The sequence below is a fragment of the Mollisia scopiformis genome, assembly GCF_001500285.1.
Source record: "Mollisia scopiformis unplaced genomic scaffold LY89scaffold_7, whole genome shotgun sequence".
Taxonomy (NCBI): Eukaryota; Fungi; Ascomycota; class Leotiomycetes; order Helotiales; family Mollisiaceae; genus Mollisia; species Mollisia scopiformis.
Genome location: NW_017263587.1, coordinates 1,585,044 through 1,602,692, shown reverse-complemented (window position 1 = coordinate 1,602,692; position 17,649 = coordinate 1,585,044). Strand labels below are relative to the sequence as shown.

Below are 17,649 nucleotides of genomic sequence, written 5' to 3'. Positions count from 1 at the left end.
CGATAGCTGAAACCCAATCGTGGGCAGCAAACGCTTTATTACCCTCGTTTTTGAGTGCAACTGCCTGCTTCTCTGCTGTCGTCATGATTATGGCTGGGTATCGACGTTGTAGATCTTGTATTAGAGTGACTGCCCCTTGTATGTGTTCGGAGAGGAAAGGAATGGCCAAAATATTGCATGCGAAGCAATATCAAAAGATTGTGGGGATTTGTGCAGGTTGAAGATGTACGCCAGCCTTACGTTTAAGGGCGGATCTAATCGCCGCTAGCGCCACCGCGATTGTTCAGTACGCTCGGAGCAATGCAACAGTTTCTTTCTTGAACACGACGATACAACCCCACCGTGGACATCTGATGGCCGAGAACTAGGTTCATCTACGCCAAAAAAAACCACCATCTCTACAGTGAAAGGAGTGCTTGTTTCTGTTTTCCAGCTGATACAATCGCAGGCTTCACGACGCAGTTGACTTGGACGTGGATGTAGGTCGTGTGCTGTCCAGGAAGTCAGATCCAAGTCTATCCCAATCCTGTCGCCATGGATTCTTCGAAGACAACAGCTTTAGTGCGCCGGTCGACAGACTCAGAATTGATGCCGCCACCTCCAAAGCGAATCAAACGGCCCAAGAACGTTATCGATGAGGAATCCTACACCGAAGCAATTTCCGAAATCATAGCTCGGGACTTCTTCCCTGGCCTTCTGGAGATAGAAACCCAGCAAGAATACCTAGATGCTGTTGAGTCGAAGGATGCTGCGTGGATTGCTAATGCTGGGAGACGACTTCAGCACGTTATGACACCAGGGCGACATAAAGGACGGAGAGGGACCTCATTACATACTCCATTGCGAGCGTCTGATACCCCGAGAAGTTTCCTTGGCGATACGCCTATGTCTACGGTATCTGATGTTACATCATCCACAAACGCAAGAGCAGCCCCAGAAATCGATACGAACATGAGTCTAGACAAATTTCAATCACTTTACACCAGTGAGGACAACGAGAGTTTTTATAGACTCTTAGATCAACAAAATCAGAAACGTGCGGAAAAGTATGCTTGGATGTGGTCAGCAAATAACAAACTGCCGTCCAAAATGATGTTGAAGCAAAAGGAGGTAGAAACGAAGTTATTAATGTCACGAGAATCCTTGCAAGACGACGGCGGCGAAAAGGACAGACTGGCCATTTATGATTCTTTAGAAAAGCCTGCGAGGCCGGATGCATGGAAGTCGAAGCTGAATAATACCCTGATGTTTGCTCTGGAAAGTATAGAGGATTCCGTGGAGACATCGGCCCAAAGAGCTCAAAATGTATCCAAAGCAGAGCCAAAGGGGGTATCATATACCAACACTCGGATGCCGCCAGTTGCAGTTGCTCAGCATATTCCGAGCGTCCCTCTGTCGCCATCACTCTCGGCAGTCAGAGATGCCATAGTGGGACGAAAACGGGCTTCAGATTTGGATTCGGTACAGAATGGAAGCGAAACGCCGAGAGTCAATGGCTATGCCTTTGTGGATGACGACCCTGAATACGAACAGAATGGCGCTACTCCTATCATCGATCTGGGCAAAGGCGAAGCCACGAAAAATCCCTTCGTGATAAAGCATCAAAGCAAGAGGGAGGACTTACATCACCGAATGGTTGACAAGAATGCGAGAGAAAAACGTTCGGCATTCACCTCTGGATTCACGGGTAAGGTCGATTCGACACCTGTCCCCAAATTCCCAAGCAGTCCAAGGATATCTTCAGGTCAGTTGACACCTGCTGCTCAAAGGTTATGGAGTAAGGTGGGAGGTTCTAGCCAGGCATCACCAGTTCCATTCGGAACCCAAACTGCTGCCAAAAACAAGTCCGGCTTAAGGGCTCGATGGACACCGTCAAGCAAGTAGGAAGAAGTAGGAGACAGAGAAAAGTAGAGGCAATGTAGAAACGCGACGTGGGAAGGCATATTAGCGAAGGATTCATGAATATATGTCGGCGTTTGGTATACCCACTTTTAGCAATAGATTCACGGCCTACGAGAGATGCAAGAACAATAGAGATTCTCAATACATCAATGTGCTTTGGAAACATGATTGACCAAATGAAAAATATCAACTTGACTAGCGAAGCTGTGCAATTCCTTATCTTGACGAAAGGGGGCAGAAGCTATGACCACCCGCGTCATACAAGAACATGGATTTGGCAATTTTCGCGATCGCCTCTACGTCTGATTGATGAACGTTTCGACTCATACGTTGTGCCGACCTTCGACATGGGCTCCTGACACATTTATTTCTGCTGCTGTATAGATGGCTGGGAAGAGGCTCTTGGATGTTGCTGCTCTGTTCAATGCGACTCGTGGTGTCCTCCAAAAGCATGCTTTTCTGAGGTCAAGACAGTTCGAAGTTTACAACCGCACATCGACATTAGCACAAGCAGTACGAAACCAGACAGATCGAGTCACCGATACAATCAAGGCAGCCTCGTTCCTTGCCTCACGGTTAAATGAAGATCCGCCAACATGGACCTCGGATGACAATGCAAGGACAAAGGCAGATGGAGATAACTCGATTCCAAGCAGGAAGTCGACAGCTGGACCACCGAGACCGCCTTCGGCAGAAGGCATCGATCAAGATCATTTTTACGAACCATCAACGGGCAATTCTGCTGTAGGTGAACCTCCGCAAGAGGAATTGCCCGTTCAGCAAGAAAAAGCAGATCGATACCCTCTGCCGGATGGCACAATTCCGCCCAGCGAGTCGGATCTGGACTCACATGAGCTTGACCATGAAGTTATCTCGAATGTCTCACGAGTTGAGCCATCAAAAAAGCCATCCAGAGGCGACGGAATAAAGCCAGTGTCGGGAGGAGAATCTACAATTCCTTGTCCGGTCCAGACAGTCTCGTCTCCAGAACCGGCACATCAAGCTCAAATACCTGCTAGAACAGTTGATGCACTCGAAGCATCTGTTTCCGACCCATTAAATAATGGGCGTGATGAGGATAGCTTTTACCAGCACTCGACATGCTCTTCGCCTGCGTCATCTTCGTTGCCCGGAGTGAAGGTGCCAGAACATACATCAAGTACCCAAGGAGGAGATTCCCATTCGGCAAACCGTCACATAAATTCAGATACCTTCTACACACAAGATAATGCAGCTGCGATTCCGTCAGTGCAGGCCATCCCGGACCAGCAACAACTTCCTGATGGCGTAGATACAGATCTGTTTTATAGTCCACGGGTGGCCAGCATGCTTGGAGGAAGAACTATGAACAATAAACTGAGAGGCGAATTGCATCTGGAAGCAGCGTCTAATACTCCCATTGATCGTACACTGATCGGGAAAGATAAAGATCAGGATACTTTTAATGTTCGGCCACCTTCAGAGGATACAATTCAGGACACTAGCAATCCCCCCTCAAGTGAAGCTCGTGTCTCTTTACATCACAGTGCTGTGGAAGAAGACAGCATCGAAGGCCTGGCTAACAATATCTCACGTGAGGTAGACCAGAGTTCACATCAAGTGAGGCAGTCCGAGCAAAGAAATAATATGTCGCTAATCAAGCTCAGAACGAAACTTATGCCACTGCCGAGCGTAACTCTTACGCATTGCGAGAATCCAAGGTACCATCCACGAGGTTGAGTAGAATCTGGAATTATGGTGGCTTAGCCGCTGGTATGTTTGGGGGTGCCATTACTGAAAGTCTCCGCCGTGTTAGTGGAAGTGGAGGGCAGGGCTCGTATATGCTCAGTGCAGGAAACATGGAGAGACTTGTGACGAAGCTCTCTCGTATGAGAGGCGCAGCCTTGAAACTTGGTCAGATGATCAGTTTTCAAGATTCTAAGATGCTTCCCGCAGCAATTCAGGAGGTTCTCCAAAGGGTACAAGACCGTGCCGACTACATGCCGGCTTCACAGCGGGATAAGGTATTGACAGCCAATCTTGGCTCTGATTGGCGAAGTCTTTTCACCACTTTCGACGAGAAACCATTGGCGGCAGCATCGATTGGGCAGGTCCACAGTGCAGTGCTGAAGTCGAATGGGGCTCGAGTAGCTGTTAAAATACAGTACCCAGGAGTTGCCGATTCTATTGATTCAGATTTAAGCAACTTGAGTATCCTACTTACCGCATCGCGGCTACTACCCAAAGGGCTATTTCTCGAAAAGACCATTGCAAACGCTCGGATCGAATTGTCCTGGGAATGTGACTACATTCGGGAGGCTGAGTGTGGCCGACGTTTCGAAGCACTTCTCGCCGATGAGCGAGATGTCTTTGACGTGCCAATGGTGTACCCCGAAGCATCTGGACAACAGGTGCTAACGATGCAATTCATGGAAGGCATTGGTGTCACCAGGGTCCAGAGCTTTTCTCAAGTTCAGAAAGATTGGATCGGCACGCAGATTCTTCGACTGTGTCTTCGCGAGATCACCGAGTTCAAGTTCATGCAAACAGATCCCAATTGGACGAATTTTCTATATAATTCTAAAACCAACAGGCTCGAACTTCTAGACTTTGGAGCATCAAGGGAGTATCCAACAGACTTTATTTCGAAGTATACGAGACTCCTTGCAGCTGCAGCAAGATCAGACCGGCAGACTGTCAGAGACTTGTCTATTGAACTTGGGTATCTGACAGGGCAAGAGTCCGCCGCAATGCTTAATGCACATATTGCATCTGTCCTCACATTGGCCGAGCCGTTCCTTGATTCGTCTCCCGAACTCTATAACTTCAAAGACCAGACCATCACTGACAGAGTCAAAGAACAAATCCCATTGATGATCAGGGAGAGATTGGCCCCCCCTCCAGAAGAAACGTATAGTTTACACAGAAAACTGAGTGGTGCATTCCTTCTTTGTGCCAGGCTCGGGAGTCGTGTAAGATGTCGGGAATTATTCAAGAATAGCATGTCGAAGGTTGAACTCTTGTGAATATGGATGGTGGGGTTTGGGAATCGTTGAAGTACTGTAATAACACAACACGTGTAAAGATATAATACATTCCTATTTTGCACCTCTCCTCGAGAATGGCATGTTCTTTTTCTCCTTACCTTCAACCTTCTTCCTCCTTCGCTCGATAACCCGGTCAAGTTGCTTGCCTTTCAGATTCCCGAATTGGTCTAGCAGGACACGCTTCTTTTGTTCTGCCTTCTTCAGGTAGAAGGGTTTCTTTCCCTGCTTTACTAAGTCTTTCTCCTCCTTCCTGTGTCGATTGAGGATTTCTTGTTCCTTCTTCTTCCTCATGTCTGCTTTCTTCCTCGACTCCATCGACGAGAGAGCCCGCTTCAGCTTCTCCTTCGCATCTTCATCCTTGGTGTTTCTTATCGCCGTCTTAAGCTCCTTCATCTCATCCTCTCGGTAGTCGTCTAAGAATGAATATGCCGCTCTAACTTTCGATTCATCCACCTGCCCAACTAATGACTCGAATCTAGGGTCCCTGATTTCGCGTTTGGAGACCGGTACGACCTCACGTCTTCGTGAAACGGCTTTCTTACTCGACACTTCCGTAGGTGCATGCTTGCTACTCCGATTGAAGTCCCTGTGATCTTTGCGCCCAGTCTTCCTTTCTGAAGCTTCCTCGTTGCCCCATACTTCGTGATCGTTATGCTCGTCATTTCTAGACTTTTTCTTTCCAGGGTGCGAAAGAGTAGCCTGCGCTTTTGCTAGAGCACCAAAGGATATAGAAGCTACACCATCTTGTGGTTCGTCTTCGGTACCATTTGAATCTGAGTCTGAATCCGACTGCTACAATGTTAACTATAGTCCTTGGACGATGCGTAACACGAACCTGATCGCTACCGCAATGAACACTTGAACTATCATGACTAATATTGGAGTGTTGCAGCTCGTTGTCGGATCCTAGTTCAATATCGACACTCGTTTCGCGTCGAGGTCTGACTCTTCTCTGCAAATCTACTACAGTGCCTTTTCGTTTGAGAGACATTGTTGCGTTTCTCGGTCTGGGGACGATCGCGCAAAATGAGAGACGCACGACAAAAATTATAGCGGGGAAGAAAAGTTGCAGGGGTTCTAAGGCGGTGAACCTAGCGCGAAGCTCGGCTATGGAGCCTCACTCGTTTTGCCTGCAGGAAGAAGTAAATTCTACATGAACGCCTCACCACTCCGGTCTGGCCGTAGACTAGAGGTCGGCGTCCTCAAATCCTTACGTTCTTTCTCGCATAATTCAAGTTGCAACAATCTTCCACCTCAGCTTCGACAGCGTCCAGATTGTCCAAATCCATCTCCCTCAAGGACGAGGCTGAATATGCCGAAACCTTCACGACGAAACCACCCTTCAGCGCACGATATCCAGACCATGGCTGAAAACCTTCAAACGGTGCAGATCTCTTCGACGACCACGTCTGTATCCCAGGCGGTTGTAAGTGCGAAGAAGCGGTCACCACCCGCAAAAGCCAGGACCCAGACAGCCCGCGAGGCCCGAGACGAGAAGATTAATCCTTCTACGGCGTCGGGAGGCATACCGAATCCTACGGCGAAATACCTTGCTGCAAGTGACGTTGTCCCGCAACTCTTACCCCAACCTCAACATCTTCTTGTCATCATTGACCTGAACGGCACGCTTCTATTCCGTCCTTCCAGAAAACAGCCTACGAAATTCATTTCTCGGCCCAATACGGCCCCCTTCTTGCAATACTGCGTCGACACTTTCTCCGTCGTAATATGGTCCTCAGCTAAGCTCGAAAATGTCACCAACATGTGCGACACCATTCTGACACCGAACTTGAGAAAGAAAGTCATCGCCGTCTGGGGACGAAACAAATTCGGCCTTTCAAAGCAAGACTTCGATCTACGCGTTCAGTGCTACAAGCGACTAACAACTGTATGGAATGATAAGGGTATCGCAATCTCTCACCCTGAGTACGCCAACGGACGTCGATGGGACCAAACAAATACCGTTTTGGTGGATGACTCTCTCGAGAAGGGCAGAAGTGAACCGTTTAATCTTTTGGAGGTACCCGAATTCTTTGGGAACGCGAACGAACAGGGCCGAATTCTACCGCAGGTACATGACTACTTGAACTACCTCAGTATGCATTCAAATGTCAGTGCGTGTCTTCGAGACAATCCCTTCAAGCCTCTGCTGCCCTCCTGAGAGCGTGAAGCGACTGGCTTTGGATTCGCACAAGTCTGCTACACCCTTAATATCATACCGTACCCAGAATTCAGGCGCAACAGCAAGTCAAAGCTTCCTAGCGTCTGGGAAAGCATCACCGCGAGTAATCGATTTCATCGAATTAATAACAGTTTCCTACGTTTAAGATACCCAAGGGAGATCAGAAGGACAGCACGGAGCATACTAGAAGAATGGATCAAATGAGAGATGAAGGTCATGATTCGTTGATGGCATGTTCGTTGCAAGTGAAGCTAAGCTGCACACCTTTCCTCCATTCCGTCGTGATCATTACTATTCATCATCCACTCTGACGTGAAATCTCAATGATGAGAAGACCTCTAATACCAATGTCTACTTGAAGACCTTGCCATCAGCCCATGGATACTCCTTGCCACCGACAGTAATTGGCTTCTCCCATGTCCATTGCTCATTGACGAACTCACGATCCTCGGGCTTGGATGCATCGAGCTTGGTGAACTCGTAGCTCTCATAATCAGGAGCGACGTCGAAAGCTGGAAGAGCCTCTTGGCCACGGATGACGAAAGCACCCTGGATGACAGAGTCGTCCTTGACACCATAGACTGAGGCACAGCCGAAGATGTACTTGCGAGATCCTTCAAGACGAGCGAAGAAGCCACCAATTAGGTTGGATGTCATGAAGATTTGAGTCAACTCATCGTTGTACTTGTAATCAACCTTCCAGAGAGAGTATTCGTCAGCCTTGAAGTTTTCCCAGAACCACTTGAGAGCATCCGGGGTATCGTTATTAGAGTATTGACGCTTCCACTCATCGAGAGGCAAAGTTGCCTTTGGCAGGGCCTCAAGAGGGTGCTTTGGCTTCGGTGCTTCTTGAACCTCTTCCTCTTCCTCATCTTCGACCTCCTTGGCCTTGGGTTTGGGGGCGGCCTTTGGAGCGGCTTCCTTCTTTGATGCAGCCTCCTTCTTTGGGGGAGTGTACTTGATAGCTTCATCAATGAACGAGAGCTTATCGACAACGGCAGAGTAGATTGGCTGGTTGTATACAGTCTCGTACCAACGGGTAACATTGGGATTCTGGGCACGCCATTGCTTGTCGAAGAAGAACTGAAAGCCACGGGAGATGATACCAGCAGCAAACAGATCAGCAAGAGTGATACGTTCGCCAGCAAGGTAGGTGTTGTGAAGAAGGTGCTCCTCGACGACACCAACAGCCTTGAGCGCAGCCTTAGAAGCATCCTCGACATTCTTCTTGTTGTATGGGTCACGGCCGATGAGAGGACGGAACCAGCCACCGAGGGTGGGAAGAACCTCAGCATTGAAATAAGACATCCACTTCAGGATCGAAGCGTAGCTAAACAGTTATTAGTACGTGCGACAAGGGGGAGTCCAGTGATGCTTACTCTTGCTTGGTCTTGCCAAGGAGAGTGGTCTTCTCATTTTGGGAGGTGACTATAAGATGATCAGCGACTATTGAACGAACGTAGTGCAAAAACAGTAGCATTGTAAGATTGCTCAGAGTCTAATTAAAAGATCAACACGGACGATTAAGACAGGGATAACTGAATGATTTTTTTCATCATAGCAAACGGCGCGACAAGAAAGTTAGTGGGGTGAACAGTTTCCACGTACTGTAGATGGCGATGGCAATGCATTCATGAAGAGTGTAGCCATCAGCGCCGACGAATGTAGGGACCTTTCCAAGCTTGTTGATCTTGAGGTACTCCGCAGATACACCTTTGGCAGGCTCGGTCTCGACGATCTCGAGGTCGACATTGTTGGCCTTCGCGACTGCACGGATTGCAGTGGAGCGGGGGTTACCCTATGCAACACAAGAAGGTTAGTCAGGAGATTTTGATAGATAAGTAGATACTGTAGAGTAGAAAGTATACCGGATAGGTGTAGAGCTTTCCGAAAGGTGCCATCTTGTTGCTGGTAATATTTGAGATGTTGTTGAAGGAACTTTAAGACTCAGAATTTGTGCGTTTGAGCTAAAGATTGTAGGCTAACTGAAAGAGGTTAGTAAAATAACGTGACCCAGATCTGTAAATTTATCTCGGTCCGTTGACGACCGCGACAGTCTTGGGTCTTGGACATTTGCGGTTCGAAGTGTATGCTTTCGCCATGAAGAAGATTGCATGGCTTCCTGCAGGTCTTCGAGGAAACCTGCAATGGACACAATGCCCTCGAGCGATTATTTCCAACACCTTTCCACGAGGGCCAGGGTTCCAAGCTCCTAAAAATCAATTTTCGACGTCGAATCACCTGCAAGCCAGCATCGCAGCTCCTGAAGTACGATTTAAGAACCAAGGCTCAGAGGGGGATGAATTGGAAGGGGGGGCCGTCTTCAATGCTCGACTTGTGCCCAACTCAGCTTCATATTTCACAGCACAACCAATCTTTACTGACGATCTTCTCAAACTACAAAACATCCTCAAACGATACGCAAATCTACCTGTTCTGAAACCAGGCGATGCACCTCGAGTGGCATGGAGGTCATTGGCAGATTACAGGAATCTGGTGGGCGAGACAGTGAAAGCTGCCAAATATTCAAAGATCGTCGAGGTTCTGCACAGGCTGAACCACATCCACCCGTCTCTCATGCCGCAAGAGGTCCAGGAAGCGTTGAATGAGTATAAGAGAGATGTGAACCCTTATCAGAACCAGGCGAAGCTGGGCCATGTGAATACTTTAGGCAAAGCTTTGGGGGTCGGCCGAAGGAAGTCGTCAAGTGCGAGAGCTTGGGTCGTTGATGGAACTGGAGAAGTCTTGGTGAATGGTAAAACACTCACAGAAGCGTTTGGGAGGATTCATGACCGAGAGAGCGCAATTTGGGCATTGAAGTGCACGAACAGGGTGGATAAGTACAATGTCTGGGCTCTAGTGTCGGGCGGTGGAACAACAGGTCAAGCAGAAGCCCTGACCCTAGCAGTTGGAAAGGCTCTTCTTGCCCATGAGCCTGCATTAAAGCCTGCTTTACGAAGAGGTAAGCTGTCTATGTGTTCTTACTTCTCCTCCGTCACAGTCCTTGTCCTACTACATGTAACTTACTAACATCTCTTGTAGCTGGATGTATGACGCGTGATCCTAAGCGGGTTGAGAGAAAGAAGCCAGGCCATGTCAAGGCAAGGAAAATGCCAGCATGGGTTAAGAGATGAATAGTGTATTATATTGGATTGACAATGAGATGTTGAACAACAAATTTTCCAACCATGTGACTGTTGGAATACATCCATAAGTTAGAATCCCTCAAGATAAGGCGAGCGGTAATGTTTGGAGACAATCCGAGTATTGGAGGTGGCGCACGACAGACGGACATCCAATATCAAGATGGAGACTCTTTTTCAGCTATATTTATCTTGACTACTCTATATTTAGATAGGCTCAATGCTGTTCCCAGATTATTAATTCGTTCTTTTCTTGCTGCAGGCAGCCGCCATGAGAAAGGCCATGATCGAAATGATGGTCAAATTTGGCCTTATGTTGATCTTCTTCAAAAGTAGCCTATTTTGCTTTTTCAAAGGCCTAGGCAGTTCTCCAAGTCCAACCCCAGTCAGTCATTAGCCTGCACAACCACACCAATAACACGCACACTATAGCCACACTGCCAACGAGTGGCATCGAATCAAACCACGATCCACGTCCATGGCATCAGGAATCTCACCTGCAGCCGCATGAATAGTTTGCACCTCTGGCGCCTTTCCACCCACAGATGTTTCTTCTGCAGAAAAGATCCGGCGGCAACACCTGACGTGGCACAAAAGATCCCGTTTGTCGAACAGCATCCCAGCCGGGTCAGATCTTGGTCTGCTTTCCCCAAGATCCCGGCAATCCGGTTTTTGTTCATCCGCTTCTGTTTCTGGTAAAGATTCTGGTTCGACGTGGGGATCAGTAACCCATGGAATCATGCAATGGACGGATCGTCACCCTGAGCATGACCCTTGATGTTGTTGACACGTCAAAAAGTTCCCTTATCATGATTGCGTGTTCAAGTATCGGTGACCAGCAATTTGTCAGCCTTGAATGTCGATCCTGCTTCCGATCAGCGTTGAAGCGAATTCATGCTTAATGCTCAATGCTGAGGCTGAGATCGTCCAAAGACACGAGAGGTGGTGGGGTGCCATATCAGCCTCGTCTAGCCAGCAAAGAGATGCCTGTCCCGCTGATGATTTACCACGGGATCAGCCATGGACCAGATCGCTGGGTCACTTTTTTGATCACTTTTTCATTGCTTTTTTTTGGCGTCGAGACAATAGCGGCACGGAAGTCTTGTCTGAAGCAGTGAGACTGATCAGATGAGTGACTCAAGCCCTATCTTAGACTTGTTGGATTATTGTTTCTTTTTCTTATGTGCAAATCTACAGATATGTACTCTACACGGAGTGGCTGCGGCTGGTCAATTCCATAACCCGCATACTCCGACCGCTCGTGAAAGCCCGCCATTTCTTCATAATGTCGTCCAGTACAGATCTTGGTCATGCTTTTTCCTCCCAACCAAAATGCCAGCCATTTCCCCAACACCTGAAAATAAGCCTCGTCGACAAAAGGATATCGTGACAAATACACAAAAGAGCAAGACGCGCTAAAAGTGCAAAGCAGATGAAGGTAGTACATGCTATTTAGACAAATATAGAACAGTGTGCTCGCATTGGTATGGCTGAAGAGCTCATTCCTCGCTTCATTATCGCATAGAATGATCCCGAGAAGCCAGAGGCTGGACTCAAGTACCTCTACTTGGTTGCCCGAGGCTAAGAAGCGCTTCAAGGATGGCAAGACCAAGGATGTCATCACCGAAGAGATCAAGGAGGGTGTAGTTCAATTCTCTCATGGTGGCACTCTGCCCAAACCAGGATTGGCGGCACTACTACCTTCGACTTCTTCTATAGACTCTTGGAGGTCAAGACATTCGCTAAGAACTAGAAACGAGGGTTAGATAGCAGTACATAGTGTTCTTGAAAAAGAGACTTACTCATGATTATTCGCTCTTCTGCAACGCCGTATTGGTAATCCACAAGACCATGCTTCTCGACGGCGTCGCACATCCTTATAAGATCTTTGGCCATTTTGTTGATGTACTCTTGAGTCATCAAGGTCTGCGGGTGTTGTATTCGTTGACCTGACTCCAGCATATCTTTCTGCTTTTGGAAAATGCTGAGCCATGCAGTATTAAATTCGCCCCAGAGACGTATTCTGTCACTATGGAGAGCAACTTCGTCTACAGTAAGGCCTTATCAGAAACCATTAGTTCGCAGGATCAAACAGAAGAAATGGCGACCTACCCAGATCACCTACATGGCCCAGGAGCCATTCAGATACCTCTAGAAGTGATTGGCTTGCTTCTGCCAATCTGCCGTTTATGATGTTCTGAAATATTTCCTTCAGAGCCGTCTGGTAGGCAGTATAAGCAGCTTCCATACCAGGCCCCTGAGCTTGATAATCGTCTTCTTCCATAATTTCTGGGGCCGGCTGCGGCATTGCGCCCATCGCCATAGCATTACCTGAATAGCCTTGTTGGAGCAAGGGCCCGCGATCTGCGGGACTTTGCTGATGTTGTTGATACACATTCGAAGATCCTGAAGAGGTATGGTGTTGTAGGCCGGGTGGACCCGGTGCGCTTGTAGATTCGTTTGGGAAGTAAGGTGCCGCAACGTCCGACAGCATTTGCATTCCTGCAGGTTGCCGTGTTTGAAATTGGGGTGTGGAATCATAGACGTTATTTTGTGGTGCTTGTTGTGCAACATCGTACATGATATCCGGATTATAAGTGGCGAAGCTTTGTTGTCTCTGGTCCTGAGTGTAGCCCGGCTGATATTGCAGAGTTGTTTGTGGTAGTGCTGCTGAGAATGAAGCAGATGGCCCCTGGTAGTACCCGGAGTATGCTGTTGCCCCGCCTGCCCCGCGAGCAGTCGAAGGCGATGTTGTTATGGGCGCAGGTCTATATCTTTCCGAGGAAGAGCTCGAGAAGCCACGTCCTTGACCCTGCTCAGCACCAAATCTTGGATCTTGACCTGGATATGGCGGGTCATTCTGCCTCCTACGGCGGCTGTTGTCGTCCATGCCCCGCTCGAAGGCTGACGATGAGCCTACCAACAGCGAATCAAGTCGATGCGCCGCCGCCGGCAAAGAAACGGGTGCTGCTTGTAGGAGTGCCAGCTTGCTGACTTGAGAGTTGAACTTAAGCTTTGGAATTCCTCGCGGGAAGCTACAGCGACGCGTCTGGGGTGTTTGATGCGCAAGGCTCGCGGCAGTGAGGACAATCTTGATAGCTATATCTGTGTTAGCGGTTTCCTGCTGCATCTTTGAATGAGGTCCTAGTCGACTTACATCTATAGAGTTTCGAGGTGAGAGACTGTCAAACCAAAGAAAAAAAGTTTTCAACTTCGTTGTGCGTGTATATTTGGGTATGTATTGCCCTCTCTTGGTCAGTCACTATTGGTCGCGGTGGTGTGAAGAAAGGTGCCTCTGGTAACGAGCAAAGGTAAGTCGACGCAAGTGTGCAATCGTTGAACGGAAAACGTTGGAATTTGAGCGACCAACAAATACAGTTTCGTGGAAGGTAGATAATATGCTTAGGCACCGCGGGTATTGGCTCACTGCGTTGTCAACAACTCGTCATCGGATACTGGGTCAATCCTTGGTGCTTCAGCAGGCAAGGTCCTTGCGGAGGATCTGCTTCGTAGGGCAAACGGCACCAGTGTCAAGAAGAGCGCTGGACTTTCAGAAAAACACAGTTTCTCTCGTCTAGCTCTTTCTCCTGTGGCTGAGATTAAACGCTCTTCTTAACGTTTTGGAAGGGGCAGCAACTGGGTGTGCAGACCCATTAACCTGGTCCTTCTAGAAGCCTTCGAGCAAGTTTTGTGGACCGGTTTCCGAAGGGTAATGGTCTCAATCTATGGAGAAACAACCCGACGCAGAGCAGAGCCCAACGAGCGGCCGAAGCTTTAAGATGGGAGGACGATGCTCGCGAGCCTTTGGATTCCGAGAGGTGGTCCGGGACAAAGCAGAGAGCAAAGTCGGCACCACGACCAAATCGCATGAATCGAGCGCTTTGAATGCGAACAGTCAGTAATCATGCGCCAGACTAGAAAGGCTCCCACCACGAAGTGAAGTTGGGATAGAGTTATAGATTCCCAGATGGCGCCCCTCCAGCCAGACGTCAAGATTCTGAGCTTTGCAGTGGTGGGACCCAAGGCTTCAAAGACTCCGAGGACTAGGGCAGCAGAATGGACGTTTTGAAAGGACGTGCGGGCTTAGAGGGGGTGATGCCGATCTATCCACGGTCCCGAAATAAACTAAGACGCGGAGCTTTCTTTTAAAATAGCAGGTGGAGGTGGAGACAGATGCAGATGCAGATGCAAGTGCAGGTAGAAGAGGGTACAGCAGAGAACGGTAGTGCGAGTACTGAAAATAGTAGTGGCGGTGATAATGGTCAGAGGAGGAGTACTGTCGGCAATCGAGGGGTCAAGACAAGACCAGGAATCAGTCGGTAGACAGGAGTCGTGTCTAACTAGCTAGAGTCGAGGGACTAAAGTAAGACTCGATTCGCAGAAGAGCGAGCGAGGTGAGTGAGGCTACGCTCTCCTCTCTACTCTACTTAGTGCCCAGCTAGTAGTCCTGGTTGGGTAATGCAACAGCAGCCGCTAAGTAGTGAGTAGCAGGATGGATTAAAACCAGGACCAGGAACAAGCGTCTGTGCAGGGCTGCCTTGGCGCGGTAGAACCTCTGCGTGCGCCTGCGTGCGTCTGTCGGTGGTGTTTGGGTCTGAGCGTGAAGTGAGAGATGGCTGAGCTGAGTGGGTTGGGTGAAGAGAAGTGGAGTTGAGGTTTGGACTAGCTTCCTGTTGGACTCTTCCTCCTCCTCTCCTCGGACTCGGCTGGATGTTTCGTAATGATGGTTCAATCCAACGCTCCCGCTGGCTGGCTGGCTGTTGGGCTTCCCGCACTACTGTGCGGTGCAGAAGATAATCAATCCCCTCGTCTGCACTGACTGAATGCAATGCAATGCGCTCAATTGTCCAATAACCCACGCTGGAATGCTCCGAGAAATTGCCTTGACCCGGCGCACTACTCAGATTTACTGCAGGTACGATCGAGCTACGCTCAAGCTACTGTCTGCTACGCATACGGGAAATGCAATTGCAGTCCAGTACATACGCCTTCTCAGTAAACTGGGGCCTCCTCCTCATTTCACGACGACCCAGACGAGACGCGAGGGAGATGCGCACCACCGAACACTCACAACTTGGTCGCTGGCGGCTGCAGCAGAGGCCCGTTTGAAATGAGCTGCTGCACAATTTCCGGCTTCTCCTTCTCTCCTTTGGTCGAGTCTAAGATGCCGTAGCAATGCTCCCAGGTCGCTAGTGGTCGACGATGGGGATGCACCGCGGAGAGTTTCCCGTGATGCTCGAGTGGGTAACTTGGCACTGTGCAAGCAGTTGCAGCGGTGCCGTGGCCGAAAGAACGTACCTTGATCAAGGATGGAGAGCGTCAAAAGTTGCTGGCGTGAGAAGTCGAGCTCGAAATGGTGGACGCGGAAACTTTACTCTGCTGCGACTCATGCATGTGAATGTAAAGGGAAAGTGGTCGCGGAACGGTACTAGCTCTGCAGTTCGAGATGCTCTGCAGGAACGGCCGTGGGAGACGCAGATGCATACAATACAGTCTTGGACCGCTGTGTATGAGATGCAGTGTGCGTGGACTGTGGTGGACCGTGAAGTGACGTTTGAGTGAGTGAGTGATGGAGAGAGAGAGAGTAAGTAAGTAGTGCTGAGTGAGGTCTGAACAGTGAGTGAGTCTGCAATTGGAGATCCCTCCGCGCATGGGAAATGCTCTCGGAATATTTGGGAGTTTAAGGTCGATCAGGGCGTCCGCTAGTGCACAGAGATCGCCAGGTGAGGCGGTGGAATGCGATATCTGGGCAGCAAGGGTGCAGAAGATGATGATGCATCGAACAAAAGAAGGCTTCACTGATGCAAAAAGCACACCTCCTCCCGCATGGATGGCGCCAATATTGGCCAGGGGAATGCAATATTGTACCTGGATTTGGGTTCGTGCGGATCTTTTCCAGACAGACAGAGAAGCAGAGGTGTCAGTCCCAGCTGAGCTTGTTCCGGTCGACCCAGACCCAGGTCCAGAAGAGTTAGATGCCGAGAAGAGCAGCTGGGGAGGCAGCAATCGCTTTCTTATTCTCTTTTCTTTTCTTTTTTTTTTCCCTTCAACCTTCTTCCTTTCTCTCTTTCTCGGATCTCCGTTGCGAATCGACAAAGAAGAGCAAAGACACGTACGAAGGTTGTATCTTTCAAGCACTTACTTAACTTACGGTACTCGGTCACGCATCATTGCCCTCTGGTTAGATCCTATGGCACCAACCCTTACCACCACATCGCCCGCCATGATCGCCATGAGGACCGGGGCAGCAGTTGCGGAAGTGTCCCCGGGACGATGTGGCACCGACGAGAAGAAGAAAGTCCCAGGTTGAGTATACCTAAAGCAAGCACCGTGTACGGTAAGTGAGGCCCGACTCCACGCCTGTGCCGAGTTTTGGTTGTAAAGTCTGATGCTAATCCTTCTTCATAGAGCCACTGTTATAGCACCGGACAGAACCGGATGGATAGACCGGACAGCTCACTTACTACTGTACAGCGTAAATACCAGCAGCCAGCGACTGGCATCAATGCAGCAGTACTCGGCCTGGTCAGGTCTGGTCTGGTCAGGTCAGGTTAGATTGGGCTGGGCTGGGCTGGGCTGGGCTGGCGGGGATAAGCTTCAGCCCTCAGCAGCATGTTGAGTCGAATCTCCAGCGTGCCGCGTTGCCCTAAGGAACCAAGGATAGAGTTGATCGCTGGACCGAGTACAGTACAGTACAGTACAGTAGTAGGATGGGCTCGGTAGGGAGCATTTCATGCATTCGGCGGCGGCGGCGGTGGCAGCAGCAGCAGCAGCGTTGGAGTTCAGCGCCCAGTCCAGTCAGGCCGCGGTGGCCCATCATGATCAGGATTCTTCCTCCCCTCGGGACCCTGTCTGCTTCTGCTGGACGTGGGTTCTGCGATGGGATCTTCCCTGAAACAAGTCGCATGGGTTTCTGGCACACGCGCAATGGAATTGTGCCCGACGAGCCAGGGGTTTGGGTCGACTTGGCTGGTTGGATGGAGGGAAAAGAAAGGGTCGTCGAGACTGGACTCGACTCGACTCGACTCGCTCGAGGGCTGGTCCATGTTCAACATGATTTTGAGGTGAGCGAGCGAGCGAGGTCGTTCCAACCCCGGCCGCTTAAGAGAAACGAACCCTGTCGCTGCACAACATTTTGGGATTCCTCACTGGAGGATCTGCACTAGGAGGACTACTGTGCTCGAAGAGGAGAGAAATTTCACCCGCTCGCACATCCCCCTAAGGTTACAATGTTACGTATCTATCGTTTTGCACTATTTTGTGTAACTTCGTTGTTCACAAATTCGTAGGAGAGAAGATCTACCGTATATCGCATTACGGCCTCAACTCCATGGTGCTTCCTCACCGGCCACGATGACAAGTCAGTACAAGTATATTAGGTACTGGTTAGCGGCAA

At 49.4% G+C, this 17,649-nt stretch overlaps 9 protein-coding genes across 9 annotated transcripts; 5 read left to right on the top strand and 4 right to left on the bottom strand.

Annotated features, from left to right (window-relative positions):
* Positions 1–327: 327 nt before the first annotated feature.
* On the top strand, positions 328–2,054 carry LY89DRAFT_612434 (uncharacterized protein). Its single transcript, XM_018210619.1, has one exon. The coding sequence runs from the start codon at positions 535–537 to the stop codon at positions 1,882–1,884; it is 1,350 nt and encodes a 449-aa protein (XP_018074577.1). The 5' UTR covers positions 328–534; the 3' UTR covers positions 1,885–2,054.
* Positions 2,055–2,209: 155 nt separating this feature from the next.
* LY89DRAFT_612431 (ABC1-domain-containing protein) lies at positions 2,210–4,990 on the top strand. Its single transcript, XM_018210618.1, has 2 exons — positions 2,210–3,501; positions 3,549–4,990. The coding sequence occupies exons 1-2, from the start codon at positions 2,287–2,289 to the stop codon at positions 4,905–4,907; spliced, it is 2,574 nt and encodes an 857-aa protein (XP_018074576.1). The 5' UTR covers positions 2,210–2,286; the 3' UTR covers positions 4,908–4,990.
* LY89DRAFT_612429 (DUF947-domain-containing protein) lies at positions 4,692–5,919 on the bottom strand (the record flags this gene model as incomplete). Its single annotated transcript, XM_018210617.1, has 2 exons — positions 4,692–5,717; positions 5,758–5,919. The coding sequence occupies 2 exons, from the start codon at positions 5,917–5,919 to the stop codon at positions 4,980–4,982; spliced, it is 900 nt and encodes a 299-aa protein (XP_018074575.1). The 3' UTR covers positions 4,692–4,979.
* A 372-nt stretch (positions 5,920–6,291) lies between these two features.
* On the top strand, positions 6,292–7,089 carry LY89DRAFT_731444 (uncharacterized protein; the record flags this gene model as incomplete). The annotated part of the gene is made up of 1 exon (XM_018219571.1): positions 6,292–7,089. The coding sequence occupies one exon, from the start codon at positions 6,292–6,294 to the stop codon at positions 7,087–7,089; it is 798 nt and encodes a 265-aa protein (XP_018074574.1).
* Positions 7,090–7,461: 372 nt separating this feature from the next.
* On the bottom strand, positions 7,462–9,011 carry LY89DRAFT_579731 (putative elongation factor 1-gamma 2; the record flags this gene model as incomplete). The annotated part of the gene is made up of 4 exons (XM_018209023.1): positions 7,462–8,440; positions 8,490–8,538; positions 8,677–8,908; positions 8,979–9,011. 4 exons carry the CDS (start codon positions 9,009–9,011, stop codon positions 7,462–7,464), a joined length of 1,293 nt encoding a protein of 430 aa, XP_018074573.1.
* A 154-nt stretch (positions 9,012–9,165) lies between these two features.
* LY89DRAFT_716637 (uncharacterized protein) lies at positions 9,166–10,488 on the top strand. The gene is made up of 2 exons (XM_018218281.1): positions 9,166–10,072; positions 10,153–10,488. Exons 1-2 carry the CDS (start codon positions 9,211–9,213, stop codon positions 10,242–10,244), a joined length of 954 nt encoding a protein of 317 aa, XP_018074572.1. The 5' UTR covers positions 9,166–9,210; the 3' UTR covers positions 10,245–10,488.
* Positions 10,489–11,196: 708 nt separating this feature from the next.
* Positions 11,197–12,014, bottom strand: LY89DRAFT_474358 (uncharacterized protein). The gene has a single exon (XM_018207793.1). It carries the CDS (start codon positions 11,872–11,874, stop codon positions 11,398–11,400), a length of 477 nt encoding a protein of 158 aa, XP_018074571.1. The 5' UTR covers positions 11,875–12,014; the 3' UTR covers positions 11,197–11,397.
* Positions 11,911–13,143, bottom strand: LY89DRAFT_579748 (uncharacterized protein; the record flags this gene model as incomplete). Its single annotated transcript, XM_018209024.1, has 3 exons — positions 11,911–12,002; positions 12,056–12,313; positions 12,366–13,143. 3 exons carry the CDS (start codon positions 13,141–13,143, stop codon positions 11,911–11,913), a joined length of 1,128 nt encoding a protein of 375 aa, XP_018074570.1.
* Positions 13,144–15,635: 2,492 nt separating this feature from the next.
* Positions 15,636–16,799, top strand: LY89DRAFT_474394 (uncharacterized protein). Its single transcript, XM_018207795.1, has 2 exons — positions 15,636–16,590; positions 16,662–16,799. Exon 1 carries the CDS (start codon positions 15,904–15,906, stop codon positions 16,561–16,563), a length of 660 nt encoding a protein of 219 aa, XP_018074569.1. The 5' UTR covers positions 15,636–15,903; the 3' UTR covers positions 16,564–16,590; positions 16,662–16,799.
* The last annotated feature ends 850 nt before the right edge of the window (positions 16,800–17,649 follow it).